Source organism: Malaya genurostris, chromosome 3 (assembly GCF_030247185.1).
Source record: "Malaya genurostris strain Urasoe2022 chromosome 3, Malgen_1.1, whole genome shotgun sequence".
In the NCBI taxonomy this organism is placed as follows: Eukaryota; Metazoa; Arthropoda; class Insecta; order Diptera; family Culicidae; genus Malaya; species Malaya genurostris.
Genome location: NC_080572.1, coordinates 232,202,210 through 232,225,216, shown reverse-complemented (window position 1 = coordinate 232,225,216; position 23,007 = coordinate 232,202,210). Strand labels below are relative to the sequence as shown.

General features: G+C 37.7%; 1 protein-coding gene across 8 annotated transcripts in view; it reads right to left on the bottom strand.

The window, feature by feature from the left end:
- LOC131435995 (serine/threonine-protein kinase NLK) overlaps positions 1-23,007 on the bottom strand; it is a 281,004-nt gene that overhangs the window by 68,240 nt on the left and 189,757 nt on the right. For all 8 annotated transcript variants that reach the window (XR_009230565.1, XR_009230567.1, XR_009230570.1 and 5 more), the window contains one exon: positions 6,749-6,878. Coding sequence is in view for 2 of the 8 variants with exons in the window: in XM_058604349.1 (XP_058460332.1) it covers positions 6,749-6,878 (130 nt within the window). In the remaining 6 variants the exon portion in view is untranslated. The remainder of the gene's footprint in view (positions 1-6,748; positions 6,879-23,007) is intronic.

Here is a 23,007-nt window from a genome sequence, read left to right as displayed (position 1 = left end):
TCAGTTAACACTAACCTATAAAAGACAGCTGTAAAATTTCATGATCAATTAGATTGTGAGTTATTGCGCTTAGATTGACGCTACTTTTGTTTCAGAACAATGGATCAAAAAAAATTTCGTGTTTTAATTGTACACGGCGTCTTGATGGGAAAAACACCGTCCAAGCAAAGCAATGGCTTGAAAAGTGTTGTGAAGACTTCTCTCCACCAGAAATAATAATAAAACGTTCGCTGACTTGAAACACCGATGATGCAGAACGCAGTGGACGACGTCCAAATGGTGTGGTAACACCAGAAAACATTAAAATAATTCAAGTATCTCTTGTCGCTGTGTTAGTGTCTTTTCCGTGCACACGAGTTACTGTACAGATTCAACAAGAGAACGAATTACTCAGCTCAGCTCTTAGATTTGTTGTTCTCTCTGTCATGAGAACTTGTATGCACACCGTTAGGAGAGGCTTATGCTCATGGCAGTTGAAAACAAATTGCTGCCTCAGTTACAACGTCGAAGCGGTTCTATTGATGAAGTTATTGACAGATTTGCTCGACGTGCAGAAATGAGTTTAATAAAAAAAATTGCCACCCAATAGTGTATCGTTATTTCATTGTATTGAAAAACTCAAGCGAACATCCATTCCTCTGTCTTCAGTTTTCACTTACAGCGAGCTGTTACATCTAATATTTTACTACACAAGTAGTGTACAAGCCGTAAATTTTGTCACGAGACGCCACTGCCATTAACAGTGAAGAATATATAGCGTTATTGTAGCGTTTGAAGGCTTAAATTGCAAAGAAACGACCATATATAGCAAATTAGAAATTTATGTTACATCAAGACAACGGAACATTGTCACAAGTCAATAAAAAAAGGGCAAAACTACATGAATTGAAGCCGCCTTATTCGCCAAATTTGGCTCCCAGCGACTACTTGCTGTTCATAGAAAAATGTACCCAATAAATACACTTTTTATAAATGTATATATTTTTGATTCATGACTCTGGCAAAAAGTTATATGAATGTTATATATTTCAATGTTTCAAATGAATGACAGTACTTGGTTTCTATTCATTTCATTCAGTAGCTTGTCTAGGTTTAATTTTTTGTTTTGCTACCATCTGAAGAAATATCTATTATTTGATATTACACAACAAAGCAACATCAATGCATTGAGGTCCACAGACATTACTAGCATTACAAATGTCAGTTACCACAGAAAATGAACGATTTCTTATTTCTCCTTGTAATTTCAACACAAAACCCAATGCATAAATTCATGCCTAATTTTTATATTTAATTTTTGCTTACGAACCCACAGTGCATTTCTCACAACACTACCATACGAAACAGCAGCGCGCAAGCAATATAGAAAATGATGAAAAGTTTATGAAATTGTCTTGAAACTTGTTCCTATTTCAGTTATTCTGGCAAAAGTTTTATAATTTTGAGTTGCCATTTCAGATTATTTGGGAAATTTTGATTCAAACATCGTTTTTCAGTTCTAAAGTCATCCCCGTGGAACGGAACAGTAATCGTTTATACATTTCAAAAATCAATTACGGCTCGGCAAAGTAAAATTTCAAATTTCAAAGCATAGTTAAATGCGATAAATTTAATGGCGAAAATTTAAGTGTTTGCAGTTTTTCGAAATTCTGCCTACATTTTGAATAATAGATAAAAAACGCGACACGCGCACTTCGCTGCATCTCACCTTAAAGATTGCCCAGCACTTCTCAATTGGTTGCAGTTAGTCTTTTTAGCCTTGTATCATTTCAAAATATCTTTCCATTACTCGAGGCTAAATCCAGTCAATAAATTGTAGGACCATTGTGTGACCTTCGAAGTGGAAGTATACGCTTTCGGAGGCATTCCTTTAATTATACCCGCTCGTTGATCGTCCCGATAGTCACAAATAGTTTTTATCTGCTTACTGCATTAGCAAATTACTTGTCAAATCAATTTTTTGTAAACTACGACATCTTATGCTTTTTAACTTCTTCTGGGATATCATACTTATAATGAACAGTTAAAAACAGAAGTCCCGGAGTCTGATTTTACGTACGTCTCGTCACACATAATGAGACAATGCGATTTTGTCAACATCTGGACGTAGACCGTATTCTGCCGTGATTTGCGATTCGATGCCTTTTAAACTTTGTGCGTGTCCCTCGAAAGCTACCCGCTAGTGATCCTTTTCGCTGTATGGATATCCATTTTGATCATATTTTTTTCTTCCGAACGTTAAACGTTCGTAATATAGATTTAAAACACGAGATACCGTAGATTGTACAATTCCCAGTTTCGTGTTGATGCAACGATGAGAAAGATCCGGATTTTCAATATACGCAAACTATTTTAAGCCGCTTCTGTTCTTCCGACTCCATCTTCGCAACGATTGAACAACTACTACACTGAGGTCTCGTTTTACGCGGGGGATTCAAACCGCGTACCTTCCGTGCAAGTCCGTGTAAAAAAACTGCAAATTAAAAAAAAAATTCTGATGACAAATGACTTAGAAAGGCATGAATCGTCCAGATCTAGTGTAATCTTCTAAAAAAAGTTTTTGAAATAAAATCGACTTTGGGAATTTCCTAAAACGAAATTTTTTGTTGATTTCAAATGTCTTGGATATTCATGAAAAGTCGAGATCTGGTGTAACCTGAAAAAAACATGTTTTGAAAAAACAAGAGTTGACTTAAAAAAATTTCGGGATAACACCAACTCAACTTTTCATAAAACTTAAAAAATTCGCGTAAAAAAACGGCTGCTCGGCCATCCATGGAAGTTGACCATCAATGTTAACTTCCCTCTCTGAGCAGCCTAGATAGCCGTGTAGTGTCGGTAGCGGTTTCCCAACTGCTAAGAATAACGCTACGGTCCACCTGTACCGGTGGTATAAGTCCACCAAACAGGTAAGCCGTGTGGCATCCGGCGGAATTATTTTTTACCAAGAATTGATCCACTGGTTTCCTATTCCATGTCGTAAAAGGCCACAAAAATAGGAACTCCTAAGTCAAGGTGTATTTCCGTGCCGATGGCTGAATGGCTGCAGGAGGTTAAACATTGCAGTCGTGAACGGAATATCTTGGGTTTTTCCCTTACTGGATACACGCAATGCTTAGCAATCAACTTCTTTGATCATCGCTTCGGTAGGCCAGAGATTAGAAAGCTGAGTGTCTGTGGGTGTCCTCAAGGTGGTGTACTATCCCCACTTTTATGGAACCTAGTCGCTGATGGTTTGTTAAGGAAACTTTATAACCTTGGATTTCCGACTTATGGTTTTGCCGACGATTATCATATATTGATGACCGGTATAAGCATTAACACTCTCTTTGATTTAATGCAGCAAGCCCTGCGATCTGTTGAACAATGGTGTTGTCAGGTTTGGATTATCTGTAAATCCGGGCAAAACATCAATGGTGCTTTTCACTCATCGTAGGATAATTACAGGAGCTCGTCCGTTGCAGTTCTTTGGTTCAGGGGTCACTGTGGTCGATCAAGTTAAATACGTCGGGGTTATTCTTGACTCAAAACTGAATTGGTCTGCTCACATTGATTTCAGGATTAAAAGAGCTTGCATGGCTTTCGGCCAATGCAGACGAGCTTTTGGAAAATCATGGGGACTCAAACCCAGATATATTCATTGGATCTACACAACTATCGTTAGACCAATTTTAGCATATGGATGTCTTGTATGGTGGCAGAAAGGAGAAGTCGCGACAGTTCAGTCAAAGCTAAATCATCTCCAAAGGATGGTCCTAATGGCGATGACAGGAGCATTCACGACAACTCCTTCTGCTGCTCTAGAGGCGCTACTGTGCATTAAACCACTACATGTGTTCCTAAAACAAGAAGCATTATCTTGTGCATACCGTCTTAGGGTTACAGGGCTTTGGAACAGTAACCCATTAGAATATGCTACCAGTCACACTCGCTTGTGGTCTCAAATGTTTCCGTGGGATGAGTATTTACTCGCTCCTAGTGACCTAACTCTCACAAGCAGTTTTCCTTTTAAAACATTCAATGTGAGCTATCCTCTTCGTTAGGAATGATTGTCTGGTTGTCTGGAACGACAACTTGATGAACACATAGTTTGTTTTACGGACGGTTCTCTGTTGAATGGTCGTGCTGGTGCTGGTATCTACTGTCGTGAAATAGGCTGGAGCAGTCTCATTCACTTGGTAGATGCTGTACTGTGTTCCAAGCAGAAATCTACGCAATTCTGTGTGGAGTACAATCGGCACTTCAGCAGAGGATCTGTGGTAAACGTATTTATTTTTGTTCCGACAGTCAGGCAGCCTTAAAAGCACTCAGTTCGAATGACTCACGGTCGAATCAAGTGATCGCATGTCGAACTCAAATTGAAGACCTCAGCATTTCAAATGCTGTTTACTTCATATGGGTACCCGGCCATTCTGGTATTACTGGAAATGAATGGGCTGATGAGTTGGCTAGAGCTGGTGCAACGAATGATTTCGTTGGTCCTGAACCAGCTTTACCACTTTCAACTAGTTGGATAAAGCACAAGATACGTTCTTGGGCTGCATCCAAACATGCCAGCTACTGGCGCAGCTTGCAAACTTGCGCTCAGACAAAAGCATTTCTACCAGATTTAAATCTGAAAATGTCAAAGTGTCTACTGCATTTCTCCAAGTATCATTGAAGTATTCTGGTCAGAGCTCTGACTGGACATTGCAAACTCAATTATCACATGGCTACTATTCAACGTGCTGAGTATTATTCGTGTGATTTGTGTGAATGCGATTATGGTACTTCATATCATCTGATATGTAACTGTCCCGCATTGACGCAGCTACGTATCCGGGTTTTTGGTTCTCCATACATGGTTGAGTCTGTGTATGAGGAGCTAAAATTGAAGGATATTCTCTCGTTTCTCACCCAATGTGGTAAGGAGCTATAGTCAGAAGGGTTCATCGTTCTTCCTGGAGTGAATGAATCCCTTCTGTATTCACCTTAAATAGGGTTTGGCAGATTGTTTGGCATCCTCTGAGGGGTACCGAATTTACTTCTTCTCGTACATACTGCGAGTCGTTCTGCATTCTTCCGGGAGTGCAGAATGGTGTCGCTTTTGTAAGATCTCTAAATCCTCTCGGGGGTTGGAGGTTTTATTAACAGCAGACTGTTCGGGACCTCGTAGAGGTTCAGAATTTCCTTCTGCTTCCACTAAATGTGATCCTCAGCAGATTGTTCAGCATCCCTTAGGGGTGCAGAATTTACTTCTGCTTTTATGTGTTTTTGTGTCGTCAATTTTTCCCATCCTCCTAGTCCAACCCTTACCATTTCCTTTCAATCCTTCCCTCTTATATATCGGGAAAATGATGCTAAAAACAAATTGATGGCAAGGCACAAATCTCCAAATATCAAGGGGAACGTGCCATTTGAGCCAATTTGTTCTGATTCCTGATTCCTGAACCTGAAAAAAACATGTTTTGAAAAAACAAGAGTTGACTTAAAAAAATTTCGGGATAACACCAACTCAACTTTTCATAAAACTTAAAAAATTCGCGTAAAAAAAAGCGTAACCTCAGGAATCCGCGTAACTTCGGAAATACGTGTAAAAAAAGCCGCGTAAAAAACCGCATGGAAAAAACTGCGTAAAAAACTCTCAATGTATTGTCACTTACACAATGTAAACATTACACATTAAACTAGTTTCACCCAAATTTCAAATAGAAAATAATCAATGGGAAAGTAACAACCATTTGAAAGTGATGCAATTCGATTCCGGACACCCTTTAAAAACACCCACACCGGACACCCCTTAAAAACATTCTTGGCTGAAATACTTAACCTTTGGCAGATACAACATGGCGTTGAAACTTATCAAGACCGGATCAAAAAATCACACCCTAGCATAGTTGTGCTAGTTTCATAGCTGAAAAAAATTACGATTAATGCAATCCGTTGTTCTCTAGAGGCCAAAACTAGTCCAAGATTGCAATGCAAATTAATTCTTCACGTTGAAAGAAGGTGCGCTTCGGCTCTATTACTTTCGACCGATTTCATCATAAATCATTGAGGATATGCAAATGGTATCTATCCCGATGTGTACATCCATATTCCACAGAGCTATGATCTGAATTATGTATAAGAAAAGTATCTCCTATGGGGAGCAAAACAAAGTTGGTAAATTGGTTACTTCACCGGTATTGGGAGTAAACAAAAATACGAAATGAGCTCCGGTTTTTTAACCAGTTGAAGTGAAAATTCAATATCCCGCAATTTGGTGAAAATTAATTAAATAGCAAACTACTGTTCAAGAGCTTTGAAATTGAAGTAAACATTGAGCATTTAACCAAGGAAACCTTTCTCTATACAAACTGAATTTATATTGTTGAACAATGTTCAACCAAGTGAGTTTATGGCTAAAAAAATATCTGTTGTTTTGGGTAATATTTTCAGAAGAATTCACAACGATGTTTGAAAAACTTGCAAATGATTTAACTGTTCGTTGAATTTCTTCGTCTTTTAGATTTACCTATTTAAAATCACTCAATTTATGAGAAAAATGTAAAGTAAATGAATTTATTTCATCTCGGTTTCAATTTAAGAAAACAAATCCATAGAACAATGAAACAGTATTTCGAATAAAATTGCAATACTTAATAGTATAGAGTAAAAAACTTAGAATTCATTACATATTCAAAAGCTGAAGGAAATCATGTTGAGTCATAGTACTAAATCAATGCTGTCAACAAGAGAAAAAAAATTTAACAAATATGCAACTTACGTTTTCGTGCTTAAAGAAGCAGAGCATTTTCAGCTCCCGGAAAACACGTTTCGATGACACCAGCGACTGGAACACGTTTGGCAGTTTTTTCAGTGCGACCCGACGTCCGTCACGAGGATCTGTGACAGCCCTGTTGAAGGAGGAAAAAGAAAACCAAAAAACAAAAATGGAATTAATTTTCGGTAATTTTATTCATATACCATTTGAGTAAGACTAGTGATAAGACCCGGCAAGGATAGCCGCCAATAATTTGATTGAAAAACGTGAGGCATGCGTAATGCTGACACCGTTATTTTAGGTTGATAATTAGCAAGGATGGAAATTGAAAACTGAAAATAAAATATACAAATTTTATCCATGCTCGGCGAAGATTTTTCCATGTGATCGAAAGAGAAACGAACATCCGTTCGTTTTGTCATCGTGACTGCACTGCAAAATAAAACAGAAAGGTGTCTACCCACGGCTAATTCAAATGTCACCCCGTCCAATGGCAATTGGCGGCATTTCTAGGTGACATGCAACGTGAGTGACCCTCGTTTCCATCATTTCGTTTGGGGTGTTGATGTCTTTTTAATTCGAAATTAAATTTTTAATACTGCAGAAGAGCTGCTGCTGACAAGAAATACGAGTGTGCTGAAGTATATGCTTTGATCACGATTTCACATTGACAGGTCTGGGCAGCGTTGGCTTCTTCTATCCATTACGAAGGACGAGAAGATGGAGCGATTCAATTTACAATCGAGATGAACGTGCAACGTGAGACTGTCACGCGACTTGGTATGGGAAATCGACGAATCGGGTACGGTGAAAAATGGGATTGGTCTTTGATGCAGCAAGGATCGCATTCCACACCTACAAATCGATATGAGACCATACATGGGCTTGAAGCAATTCCAAATTAAGGAGCTAGGTGGGCCAAGAATACTGGGATAGTTCTTAAGGACAAAATTTGTTACTATTATTAATATTATTATTGCTATGATCACTATGTAGGGTGGAAAATCCTTGAGAAAGAAAAAGATGTTTTCATGTTCGTTACTTTTTTACTTTCAAGGTCGATACAATTATTCCAGTGAGTTTCTAACTTTGAGGTCTCGTTCGAAAAGTATTTTTTGTTTGTTTGTAAGATACTCTTTCACGGCGTCGATGAACTCTTCTTTTTTATGATAAACCATAATTTGAGGCATGTGAACAGACAATTGTCCGAGGGAATCAACTCAGGCCAATAAGGTGGATGGGGAAGCAATTGAAGCTCTGCATCGTTTATGTTCTTGTATGCCTATAACATTTTTCTTTTGTTTCGCAACGATTTAGGACTTCATTCGCTTAAAACATGTGCAGTAATACTCGCTGTTGATGGTTTTTCCTTTTCGATGTATTCCACGGAAAATGTGCACTGGCGATCCCAGAAAACCGACGCAATGGCTTCTGTGCCAATGAGACTTCAAAGGCCGGATGCTTCAGAGCCTACGTCACCCGATTTCAATTCATTACCGGACACTCATACTGTTCTCTGATGTGAATAGTGGATCCAAGTTCCATCAACAGTTACCAATCGACGCCAAAAGTCTTTCCAATTGAGCATCAGTTAGGCCAAACACGCTTCCGAAGGGCACTTGCGTTCGTGTTTTTCTATCTGCAGAAACTCGTCCCCAATATGGCGTGTCCTTTTATTACTAATCCTTATGATGTCTGCTATTTTGCGCTATCATGCCGGCCAACACTAATTCATGTATTGTTTTGATATTGTCATGTATTATAATTGGCTGCCGTGATTATTTGGAGATTCATACCAGCAAAAAGAAAAAGTTTTTCAATAGGTTATAATTACTATACTCGTAGTGCTGAAGCAGATCGTTGTTATGAAGCAGTTGACTGGTTACGATAGGTGGTAGTATCACATCATACATGAATATCTCACGGAACTCTCGAAAACAATATTTCACAATGTAATTCTGAGGAGCACTGGCCGGATAAAATTTGTTCAACTTTTCTTTGATTTCATACGTCGTTTTGTCTCTCAAAACATTGATGGGAGAACAAACTTCTATACTCTCTTTTTATGCGGAGCATACGTAATGCATAAAAACACACACACTTCAAAAAATCCCTGTGATTTTACATCTTATTAGATGCACATAAATGGAGCGTCGCAGTTCACGCAAATTCACGTGGAAGAACATTTAATATTGTGTCTAAAACTCCATGATATGAAATTCATTGAAATAAAAAAAGAACACTGATAGCAACCGCCGCGAGTTGAACCGAGAATCATTGGATCGCAAGTACGTCTGTTAATCGATTGAGCCACAGAAGAACATATCTGCATGGCTGGTAAAAGTAGCATTTAAATGCATACAGTCACACCTGCTAGCAGAATGCAAGTTACAGTCGAAATCAGTAAAATTCAAGCTAATCTAACATTAAGTCATTACAAATGAAATTTTCCGTCGTTTGCCAGATTAGGACTTTATGAATTACATCGTATGGGGAATTAAGTCACCTGTATTATTCAAATATTTTTGGTGTGCATACTTTGAAAATCCGCATAATAAAAACTGCATAACTTTGAAAATTCGTATAAAAATCCAGTGGCGTCTCGACCTTATGTGCATCTCGTGCACTGCACAACCGGTCAAATTGAAGGAACTAACTACATCCCCATCCGCATTCTATCATGTTTTTTTAGATTCTCTATTTAGTCGATGAAATCAGGTCCAATGGTTCCGAATAGCCACATTGATTTAAGAAGAGAGGGAATCACTCAGCTCAGCTCTGAGATTGGTTGTTCTCTCGGTTAAGTTTGGCTCTGTGAGAACTTGTATACATGCACACCTTCTGGAGAGGCTTCGGTGGTTTGTGCTTATGGCAGTTGAAAACAAATTGCTGTCTCCAGAAATTTCAGGTTCACAGATTAATCTGAGCTTCATATATTCTGAAAACGCTGCAAAGATTTTCACAAACTTCTAAAGTCAATGAGCCCCTAAATGTCTTCTAACTGCTAGAAAAAAAAAACAAAGTATCCTACAGAGCGTTTTCTTGCTCAGACTGATTTTTGGTTCGCACACAGATTTTAAAAAACCTGGTATCCTTGGCTGTCTCAGTTGCAACGTCGAAACGGCTTTGTTGATGATATTATTAACAGATTTGCTGGACGTGCAGCACGCGGATTTCTTTTGTTGTATCATGATACGTAAAAAGTTTAATAAAAAAATCCCATCCAAAAGTATGTCGATATTTCATTGTATTGAAAAACACAAGCGAATATCAATTCCTCAATCTTCAGTTTTCGCTTACAACGAATTGTTACATCTGATATAATCAGTGCACTACCCGTAAATTTTGTCACGAGACGCCACTGAAAAAATCGAAAAATTATAGAAAATTTTTGTTGTTGCTAGATGTCGTAAAAAGTCATAATCGTCGAGATCTAAGTTTCTTAAATACCGACTTTGTGGTATTTTTGAGATATCCGGAATCAATTTTTTTAATGTCAATTTTTCTAGAAGTGCATGAAACGACGATATCTAGTGTTATCACGAAAGATTTTTTTTTGTTGAGAAAAATCCCAGAGAGTCGACCAGAAATTTTTTTTTCGGATAACACCAAATCCTAAAGTTTCGTGTATTCTCAAGACCAAACAAGAAAACCACATAACGTTGAAAATTGGTGTTAAACAATCCGCATAGCTTTGAAAGTTCGCACAAAAAACAGCATAACTTTTGAAATTAAAAAAAAAACGCAAAAAAGAGGCTTAAGTGTACTCAACATGATGCCAAAAATGTGAACGAAAATCACTATTTCAAACAAATCAAATAGCTGTACTTTTTTATGTGTTTGTCTAAATATGAATAGTCTCAATGATTTGTTTTAGTCTTGTTAAGACAAAGAGCTACCTTGAGCTAGCGTTTTAAATTTGATCAGTATTTAACGAGGAAAACAGATTGCAAAAATGACATGCGAATGCAACTATGTAATGATCACGAAAAAGCTATCGCCTAGATGATATTCGAACCCGTAGCTAGCTCCTATCCGGGGAAATTGTTCTACCAGTTAAACTACCCTGCATGTGAAAACAAATGAAGATTGAACAGCCTAATTGACCACCGCACATCTGCTGAGATCATCAAATAGATGATGACGCTGATGTACTTCAGAAAAAAAGACAACAACAAAATCCCAAATCATCGTTTGACGGCAAAGCAGAGGGTGAAGATAGACTTGCGATGCGACGTGTTTATGTTTTCTGTCGGATTAGTTTCCATAGCGATAGGACTATAATTGAATGCTGTGGCACCCGAGTAAAGCGAAGCATGCTCGGTTCTTCTAGTCAATTAGGCTGTTTCTTCGTGTGTTTTCACATACAGGGTAGTTTAATTGACGAAACGATTTTCACGGATAGAAGCTAGCTTCGGGTTCGAGTCCCGTCTCTGCGGTAACTTTTTCGCAGTTTTTATTACATAATTGTATTCGCATGTCGTTTTTTCTATCTGTTTGCCTCGTTAGGTATTGATTAATAGTCTGTAATGTACCACAAATTTTCGGCGTGCATTTTGATGGTCCAGAAGGGTTTTTTCACTCCCCCTAGTAAATGTTTGCATCTTTTTTCGAAAAAATTGACTTTTTTATCTAAAATATAAGAAAAGTTACGAAGTGAAAGTGGAGCTTTAGCTCGAATCATTTCATATCAAGACTCATTGCTTATTTTACTGTAGTGCTCCTAGATGTCAGACCTGAAATGTTTTGCCAATAGTTCGTTTGGATACGTTTCCTCTTTCGATGCTTAAAATTTCGTTGCAATTCATTTTGTTTCAAAGAAGTTAATGTTGGACGTTCATTTCGAAAATCCAACGTGGTAAGGTTCAAAAATTGCAAAGTCGTTGAAAATGACTGTTCTCAAACATTTCCGTGAGCGATATACTATCGATTGGCAGGATCAAGTGTGCTTCGTAGTAGAGCTAACAATCGGAAGCTGCATTAGAAGGTGATGAGAACGATGAGGGCAGGACTCAGAACTATCGAATTATGATATCGTCCAGAAAATCACTGCCTGTAAAGGTACCGTCAGAAGGATTTCGCTGTTTTCGAAGTAGGTGACCAAACAGGACACTGAAGCAGTATTCAAAGCCCAACAGATGTACCGCGAAGTTATACAATAAGATTCATATGAAATACGAAGAATGCATTCTAATGGACAACGAAACGTACGTGAAAATGGATTCTGGGTAAATGCCCGGTGAAAAGTTCAATGAAGTCGTTGGTCAAGGTAACGTCCCGTACAAATTCGGTTTTGCCGATAAATGCACGAACAAACTTATGATCTGGCAAGAAAAATTGCAGCTGCGGGCCAAAAGACCCAGATTTTCGAGATAAACAAGAATATGGATTCTAAAATTTACAAGAGGAGTGCCAGTAAAAGCGATTTCTTCTGTACATTGAAAATCACAATGGACAACATGTGATGTTTTGGCAAGCTTTAGTACTATAGTTGTATCTAGACAATGGAGTGGATTTCTTCCAAAAAGACATCAACATACCCAATTACCCTTAATTCCGCGAGAAAAAAATATTGGCAATTGCCAAATCGAAGTTGAGGAAGAATGGAAATAAAAACATGGAAAAAAAAAATGGTTAGCAGAGTGTAAAAAATATGATGAGTGCACAGAAGCAAAGCAAAGCCTTGGTATTACATTCCTGTAGTGGAATTTGACCTTCTGTTTCAACAGACTTCCCAGCCGATTCAGATTGTACAGAACTAGTGCATGGCTGGTGCTACGATTCTACTGACACTACGAATCCTTCCAGGTCGGGACTCGAACATACGACAACTGGTTTGTAAGACCAGCGTCCTATGCATTGAACCGCCAACCCGGGTGCACAGAAAGAAATTATGAATTTTACAGGTGACAAATTCTACAAACCATTTAATTCATAACTACTTAACGTCAAATGACGCAATATTCCATTCGTACAGAATTTTACAGGCTACGAGTGTAATTTGCACTCGGCTACCAAGTGCCGCTATATGTACCAATTATTTATTAAGCAGATATGTGCTTCTGTAGCTTAGTCGTTTAAATGTAGTGTTTTGTGATCTAAAGTTTCTTCGTTCAAGCCGCGCTGTTGCTATTCTTGATTATAGATGTGTGTGAAATATGACGTTCCATTTATGTGCATCTTGTAAGATGTAAAATCACACGAATTTTTCGAACTGTGTGGCATTCGAAGAAAAGTTCGGGATTTCATTAAAACCAAACCGCAATAATACTATCGATATTTTACCTTTCGAGTGCAATACGTAATTTGAGTACTTAAAAAAATTCTTTCATCTTTCTTTCATGGTTCGCAGAGATAAATCAGTTTTTTTGCGTCCATATGTAAAATGACACAAGCTTTATATAATTTTTAATTCAAATTTCAGGTTTAACTACCAACTACCATGCGCCTCCATTGATTTCTAGCGATTGTAACATAGTCATTTTATATTTACTTGTATCAATTTTTGAAACTGGCTATGTAAATCTTTGATTGTTTTGTGATAGTTTCGGCTATAGAGGTTTTAACCTTAATGTCATTCACCTCTTTGGGCCCGTCACTGTGGTAACTTTTTTGCAGTTTTCATTACATAGTTGTATTTGTAAGTCTTTTTACAATCTGCTTTTCTCGTTAGATACTGATAATACTAATTATTTATGTTTTTCTTTTTTTATTTACATTTTAACAAATTCATACAATGTTCTACTTTTGAGAACAAGAATCAGTTCACAGTGATACAAATTATATACCCTTTACTTGCACCGAAACAACTTTGAAGAATTGTGTATGATTCGGTGAAATGGTTTTCAGAGAAATCGCTTCGGAGGAACGATTTTCGTTGGGATGACTCAGAATTACCTCCAACACTTCCTTTCGTTTACGTTCCAACTATTTTGGCACTTGTATTCAGACTACTTTTGGAGCTTCCTTAAGTCGAACTCGATCTTCCAGCAGTCATGTTAGAAAATTTCTAGTGCAAGTTAGGTTCTTCACAAGTGATTGAGAATGTCACATTTTTCTATATATTGTCGAGAACAAGTAAAGGAGAAGGTGAAGCAAATATTGTAGAGAAGGCCAGATCTTTCGGTACGTACTCTGGCTAGAAAAATAAAAATGTCTACAACATTCTTCCATTCTTTAGAGCACCGGCAAGGAACGAAGTCGTTCAAGGTGAAAACTGTATCGAACCGTAATGATAAACAGAATGTGACGGCTTAAATCCGGGCTTGCAAGTTGTATCGCTGATAGGACGAAGTTTTCCTGTGTGATTATAGGTAATGAAACTTATGTGGGTGGAGACTTTAAGCAGCTTCCCAGAATGTCTTTTTATTATGTCATGCAACTGAATAGCGTAGAACTTCAGATTGAAAAAAAGGCCAAATTTCCCAAAAAATATTTGGTTTGGCAGGAAATATGCGGTGGTAAACAAGAAAATATACCGTGAAGAAAGCTTAAAGAAGCGATTGTTACCATTCCTACACAACCAGGAAGTTTCCTTACTATTGTGGCCTGCTTTGGCATCCTATCACTGTTCCAAAGACGTTTTGGAATGTTTAACATGTAAGGATTTTATGTTCAATTAGCTTGATTTCTGAGTAGTTTCTCAAATTCAGAGTGAGTTCAAACTGAGGTAAATAAACAATTATCAAAATGACACCTCCAGTTAGGAAAAGTCACGAGTTCGAATCCCGCCTTTATACTGTTTTTAGCAAATTTGCTTTACTCCTTTTCTTTTCAAAAATTAGAACTAAGTACAAGACTACTTATAGCGTAGCAATCAAATCGTTCGGGTAAAATACTACTCAAAACAGCAATAATCACCTTTCTTCTGAATAACGGGGAATTTTAGTATTTAGTATTCGTAATAACAATTATATCGCACAATATTCGATCGAGGTTCGGAAAGCGTGGATAATTTACAAATCTAGCATATCTTTTGATAAGGACATAAAGAACATCTGGCGAAATTTATTTTAAATAATAACAGTCAAACTAATACCCATCAGGGAGTAATCAGAAAAAAAAGTTTCTCTATTTTTATATATTTGCTATTCATCCAATCTAGTTTTCTTTTAAAAGAAGTGGACAAAGCTGCTATGAGATTAAAAGTTTTAGCATAGAAGAATATAAGCATTGTAAAGAGAATCACCTACACGAATTTTTACCTGATTCGAGTTAAGGTTCCTTGAAAATTCCTAGTCGACTATTATTCCCGGGAATTCTCGGATTTTCCAAGCTTTTTTTCCAAGAAACGACATTTCAATGAAAACTGATCAGATTGTCCACTCTAAAAAAGATTACGTCCAGTTTCGATAGCTTCCAAAGAAGAACGTGATACTTCTTCTTGAATAAATAAATAATCTAATCTTACGATTATTGTTTGTCAGACAATAAATAAATACATAAACATAATATTGTTTTTGTAACTGGTTAGATGTGATTTTATTTCAATTAAAATTTAATATTATAGCCGTAGTAAATTGTTAACCGACATTTAACCGAAATTTGACAAACTCTCATTTCGGATTCACTGTCGCCTTCACCGACGGTACCCAAAATAAATCGTCGGAAAATATGTTTAATTGCTCCCTCTCCCCACAAGTGAACCCATGAGCCGGCGGGCTACAGATGTCCATTACAAGCGCATCACTGGAGCTCGGCCGTTAGCTGATTAACAATTTACACCTGATGAGCTACAGGTCCGTCAGTTATCGCGTTTTCCATTCCATGGTTGCTGCGGCGGATCGGATCTACTCACAACGCTGGAAACTGATGACATTTGTGTCAACTTCACGTCATAACCTGACAGTTTTCCCTTGCGTTGGCTTTGTCTACAGTGTGATCCGTTACGATTTCCGGTGGTTGGACTGACGAAGGCGGAAATTTAATTCAATTTCGTTCTCCACCAGCAGAATGCACTAATTGCCCGGGCTCTCCCTTGAGACTAGTGCCGTGAAGGTGTATAATTTTATGTAGCAATATGATAACGTGACGGAACATCAAGCCGTTAATTTCATTTACAGCTTTTTTCATAGTACTGCTAGATCCGCTCACCGAAAGTTAAGCTTGGTATAAATTTTTACAGTATCATATATCGAACGGCAAAAAGAAAAAAAACAACAAGATGCTTTCAGCATGTCGATCATAGAAGCATGGATTACGCATTGACACAAGAAATATTTTAATATATATTCAAATGCAGCTTTGAACGTAAGTAGCTTTACGTTCGAATTCGACTTCCAACGCCGCAAAGATGTTGCAACTTGAAATTTCGTAAAGTTGAATCTGAAGTCTGATAAAGCGGTTCCGCGAGTAATGGATCGGATTTGATAAACTTATCTGTCGTCATCCATTTGTTTTACCTCGTCGATACGTTTATTTACACTATCACTTGTCGGTCAACATCGAAACCATATTCGGTGTGAATTGTTGCGGTAACCGGTAACCGAATTGCAAACACATCCGCGAATGGTGAACACGCGCACATTGACACAGTCACTGGGTCACTTATCATGTTACGGTTGAAAGTGTGTGAAGAATCGTATATGATTTTTCATGTTTTGCAATGGATTTTTAATAATGATATAATTGAATATAGCATGAAACATTGGTCAAGTGAAATGAGAAAATAGGATATTGAATGAATATCACCTGATATATTAAGTACATCAGTTTGATAACTGTTGTAATAAAAAATATCAAGTTCCCTTCGGCTCATCAGTGCTTAAAGCAGTTCAAATTGAGCCGCCAACTCCGCCTAACAGTTCAATTTGAACCGCTAAGCAGACGCAAAGTCCACACTATTTATGTGACCCTTTAAGGATGTGACACTAGGTGCCATATCCTATCTGACGTCTCGGACGAAAACGAGTGACGACTGACGAGGGTCACATAAATAGTGTGGACTTTGCGTCTGCTTAGCGGTTCAAATTGAACTGTTAGGCGGAGATGGCGGTTCAATTTGAACTGCTTTAAGCACTGATGAGCCGAAGGCGAAACGCGAAGAAATCGAAACTAAATATGTACTTTACGTACAAACCAAAAACCCCTAAATGTTCAAATATCAAGTGTTTGTTTCGTTTTGATTTTAACCTTGTGGTCGTTTGCCTATCGGATAGAACAGACTTTTTGAACCTATGTTCGGAGGTTGAGAATCGAACACAGATAGACTATTTATCACTATATTGTTTCGTAAGTATATTTTCTCGCTCCAAACAATTGTAAATGTTCAATAAGAGTTAGACTATATGTTCGCGCCTGCAGGATGAAGTTCGTATACAAGTAAGTATGACTGACTTTTATCAAAACGGTTACTTTGGAGGGTCCCTAGAATTCAATTAATTGTATTGTAGCATTGTGCTCTAGTTTGCAAACCTTCAAGGATCGCAAAACAATCCAAAGTTTTTCGAAGAAGTTGTTTACCAAAATCCGACTAGGACTCTCATGAATTGACTATTTAGTGTTTGCTCAGAAAAAATCTGGAAACCTGGAATAGATATCATATTAATTCAGCTAAAACATCCTAAGAATATTATAATCATATTTGATATCAGATACGACAAAAAATCTTGATGCTCCACCAACTTTACGAAAAAACAACAACTCATCAGAGTATTTGGTTGATGTGGTGGAAATGGCGTGTATGAGGTAGGATTCGCTCTAGGCAAAGCTATGAGACCATAGAACAAGTTCAGTAATTCATTAAAACACTTAAAAACGGTTCCACCGAATATACGATTTTGATTCTTAAATTTCATGTTGGTATGTTTTGATTTAGTTCAATTTTTGCATAAATATTCTTCATGACCAAAAGAGACAATTTGCATGATCAATTTTCTAACCTTAGTTTTTAGAAGGGCCTAAGAAAAAATTCTTCGAAAATTTTTAAAAAAGCTATACACTGAGGTCTTTTTTAACGAGGGTTTTAATGCGATTTTTTTACGCAGGTTTCGGAAGTTACGCGGTTTTTTGACGCGAATTATACGTTATGTGGTTTTCTTGTTTTATCTCAAAAGATTAAGATTACACCAGATCTCGTCGTTTCATGCACTTCTAATACCGTTTTCGTTTTTGAACCTAGACGCGGGCGACTCTGACTCCGAATAAAACGAACACGTGGTACGCGCCCTAAACAACAACTCACGAAAAAAAGAAGAAATAAACAAACTTGCATGGATGCGTGGTGCGACCCGAGAAAATTTTTAGAGCGAAACTACGCGATTGGAGTCCGATCTAGAGCGACCCATCAAACGTTGTTTGGGAGACTCTGGGTCAGCTTTCGGGCTGCTCTGATCAATAAACGAAAACGGTATAAGACATTTGGCATTAATAAAACTTTGATAAAAGCGGATTTTTTCAAACAAATTTTTGTCGAGATAACACCAGATCACTATGTTTCACGAATTTTTGAAGACATTTGGCAAAACCAAAATATTTGTATAGTTTTGCGATTTTGTCTTTCTCATATAGATCGGCTATACAATCACTGCTAAAACCGACTTTTCAACCGAGTCCCGGAGGGCCGAATGCCATATACCATTCGATTCACCTTGACAAACTGATAAAATGTCTGTGTGTGTGACAAATATGTTCGGAGACGGCTGAACCGATTTTCACGAACTTAAATTCAAATGAAAGGTCTTATGGTTCCATACAAAGTTCTTGAATTTCATTTGGATCCGACTTCCGGTTCCGGAATAACAGGGTGATTTGCACCAAATATGCTATTTGTTTCATAAGCTACCTCTTTATATTGGCTAGTTAATTTCTCTAGCTTGCAGACCATGAGAGTCTGTAACTAAACAAACCAGACCCATGATTGATCTACTGAATTTTATCCAAGTCTCTCTCTCTCTCTCTCTCTCTCTCTCTCTCTCTCTGTGTGTGTGTGTGTGTGTGTGTGTGCGAATTTGTGTGCACTTTTTAACCTTTTTTTTTAATATAAATAAGCAACGCAAATGCCAAGCGTTTGGTTGGAAAAATGATGCCGACTATGCTATAAACACTGAAGCATGCTTTCGTGAACTACTCGATTCAATCTGAAGCAATTGGTGTCAAAAATGGGCCCAAATTAGTGTCAGAAACTATTTTAAAAAAAGATAAAACATGTTTTTATGAGACTGTTTTGAAGAAAGAGAAAGGCATAATCACTTCACTAAGTGGATTAGGAAGGGTTTTTTTTTCTTCCGACCATGCTTAAATGATGCTGTCTAGTCTACCATATTAGTTCTGAATTGATAATTTATACACTGATGCCTTTTTTTACACGTTTTTTTATGCGGATCCCCGAAATTACGTAATTTTTTTAACGCGGATTTACGAAGTTACGCGGTTTTCTTGTTTTGTCTAAGAATTGCATGAAGCGTCGAGATCAGGCGTTATCCCGAATTTTATTTAACTTTGTCTCTCTCTGACACTGATTTTGTTAAAATTTTTTTTTAGATTACACCAGATTTCGACTTTTCATGCATTTTTAAGACATTTGAGATCAACAAAAAATAATAATAATATTTTGATTTCGGAAATCTCAAAACTTTTCTATGTTCCAAAGTCGAATTTTTTCAAAAATTTGTTTTTGAAAATCTACCAGATCTGGACTTTTCATGCATTTCTACGACATTTGACATAAAAATTTTTTTTTAAATTTTACGGTTTATTTCTACGCAGATTTCCGAAGTTACGCGGTCTCAAATTTTCAAAATCATTCCAAAATCAATTTAACAATTTTTTTTATTAACCTGATCTGGACGTTTCAGGCATTTCTAAGATATTCGGAATCGAAAAAAAAATTCTTAAGTTTTGCGGGTTTTTTAAGCTGATTTCCGAAACTACACGGTTTTTTTACGCGGTACGTATCCCCCGCGTAAAAAAAAACCTCAATATAGAATACGTACAGGGTCCGCCATGTAACTTTTTTTAACATGCAATAAAACACAAACGGTTCATCCGATTTCAAAATTTATTTTTGCATATTAAAGTACAATCCTTCCGGTTAATTGTGGAATATAATTTCATTCAAATGGCTGCCTCGGCTGTCCTTGCAATACGCCATACGGTCGGTCCAGTTTTTTAGTACATTTTCGATTGTAAGCAGCTTTATTTCAGCTATGGCTGCACGAATGATGTCCTTCAAGGCTTGAATTGTCTCTGGCTTGTCTACATAACACTTACCTTTGACAGCCCCTCAAAGATAATAGTCTAACGGCGTCAAATCACAGCTCCGAGGCGGCCAAACGACATCCGAATTTCGACTGATAATTCGATCTTCGAAGACTGTGCGCAGAAGATCGATCGTAGCGTTGGCTGTGTGGTACGGAGCGCCGTCTTGTTGGAAACAAATGGTGTCCAAGTCTTCCTCTTCAACTAACGGGAAGAACCAATCGCTAATCATGGCGCGGTAGCGCTCGCCATTGACCGTGGCGGCGGCTTCTGCCTCATTTCCGAAGAAAAATGGCGCCAGACCAAAATCCACATCAAACCGTCACTCTCTGAGGATGTATCGGCTTCTCCATGATAACGTGCGGGTTTTCCATCCCCCAGATGCGACAATTTTGCTTATCAACATACCCGCCGAGATGAAAATGTGCCTCATCCGAGAAGATGATTTTTTGGCAAAAATCGGCGTCTTCTTCAAGCTGGTTTTAGTTTTCAAAACTGCAATATTTTCACGCTTTCCTCAAGCGTATACACAACCATTTTCGTTCAGCGGAAGGATAAAAGTAAGTTTATGTCAAATCAGAATTGACATTAAGGTTACCAATGTCGAATTAACCGCTAGTTCAAAAAAAAAAATTTAGATAGCGGGCCCTGTATTCATGTATAGAATTTTATATTTTTCGCTTCTGTTGTTCGATATTTACTCAGAACAATATACTAAATGGATTGGACAGGAATTATGCAGCATTGGAAATATGTTAAGTAAATGACAAATGTAGACCTTGAAACGTAATATGAGTTGTGAAAGTTGGCAGCGAATAAAATCTTTACGTGTAGTACGTGGCATAGTAAAAAAATTCTTATTGCAATGATTTTGTATATTTAAACTTCATCAAATTAAATTGTAATTAATAGTTCCAGTTCTACGGCAATCCAGTTCTATTCCGATTTTGCAGCTTATTCGCACTGGATAGTAATAAACACTCGCGTCATTCGCTAGAAAATCTTTACAGCTATAAATCAATTCTCACGCGCAACATCTGCATGACTGTAACGGCCGATGTTGACAGCCAATAACTGTTACACGGGAGATTAACAGGCATGCACAGATGTACATACGGCTAAACCACCCACCAGAAACATCTCCGCAGGCACACGGCTCTACTGGCGGATTTCCATAATATCCTACCCGTATACATACTGCTGCGAGCGAGTCGTTTCGGATCCCGTATCGAAGTGCGGGAAATAACGACCAACTGCACTGGCGCTGCTGGAGAATGAAAATTTCCACATGGTTCTGCAGTGGGCGTACGACGAATGTCCAGCGGGGAATCGTTTAAATTGTCTGGTTGCGATGAATTCATATTCACATTTTCATGTCCGATTGTCTGAGGTCTGAAGGACCAGGCCAGGGTAGGCTGTAAGCACTCCTACTAGCGTAATGGTGCGGAGATTCGTTTGTTTTACGGTGAGTCCGTTTTTTTGTTTATGCAATGTGGGTTTACACAAATGGTTATTTTATAATTACGCATACGAACAACGACGAAATCGTTGGCGATTTTTATGCAATATTATGTTTGAGCATAGAAATAGTGAGCAGAATAAGACAGATCTAGAGCAAAATAAAAAAAATATGCCAATTACAATTCCCTTTTTCTAAATTTATTGAGGAGACATATAATTAGTTATCGAAAAACTGATACAGCTTCGAAAAATAAACGCCACAAAAGTGAAGGGTCCCTGAACCCAGTCCGAATCAAAATATGATATCATTTGTTAGTTACAAGATAAGATTGTCAACATGAATTATAACCGGTTCGTAGAAAAAGTCAAATTTTATCAACGAATTCTACGAATTAAAAAAAACTTTATATTTCAGATAAGTTATCCATGTACAAGTTATGTGTAAAATCCAATGTTTTTACAAACGTTGTGTTTTAGTAATCTTGACAAAAACATACACAAGATTACATATTGCAATGCAAACTACTCTGCATCTCAGTTTCTACATTCACTGATAGTTCGCTCTACAACGAAGATTAGATGAAAACTACCATCGTTGTGCCGATCGGGTTGCAAGTTTCTCACGGAAAGCAAAACGACAAAAAAACTGAACCGCCCAAAGAACCTTTCCGCGTACAAGAGTAAACCATGTCCAGTCATTTTGAACGCACGCACTCACTTGTCTAACGATATGCAAATGCAGTAGTAGGCAATATACCTGATAGCACTCTAATTGAATAGTTCAACATCAATCGAAATCAACGGCGTACGATGTGTACGATGTAGCTCCGTACGGATAAGTCGATGAGTAGTAATCCGCTATGGAGTGCTCTTTACTACGATAAGGACAGCCGGTGGCACTGCCACTAACGGATAAAGGAAAATCCGCAAGACCAAGAGACCCCAAGACTGGAGAACAAGTAGCAGATGACTCGTTGATGCGTTGGTGTTAGTTGTTTCAGCTCCCCGTTGCTGGTAGGCGTAAACCGGTGAATGCTCATGCTAATTATCGCGTCAACCATGCATGATTAACGATCCGATGGCTAGGAAGCTTTAGTGAGTACAGAATTAAATTAACGTCTAGCAAGAAGTTGTGGCTGACGAAGGAAGTCAGTGCAGTGGTTTTAACACTTTTGATAGTCTTGTTTGTTTCACACGTCGAAGCAATTCACAGATTTGACTTGAACCTGTTTTTTTGTGTGAACTTGATACTTGAATTGAAAACTAGGAAACATTATCTAAAAAAATAAACTAAGAAAATTGAGTGATTTAACGCTCTAACTATTATTAAAAAATGTGAAGCTAATAATCAAAGTTTTACCAAAAGTTCCATTTTTCGTGCAGTATTCATTTATGTGACAATGCTCTTTGAAACATACCACACCTGCTATTGTAATGAAGTAGAAACAGGTGGAGCACACAAAGCATGTCAGTTTTCGTGAAATGAATTTTCTTCAGCAACTCTGTTGCACGTGTTTACTTTTGTCATACTACTCGTTCCAGTGTCCATTGGATCATAGCATATTTATTTATCATACATGTCGTCGTACCAAAGCACTTTGTAA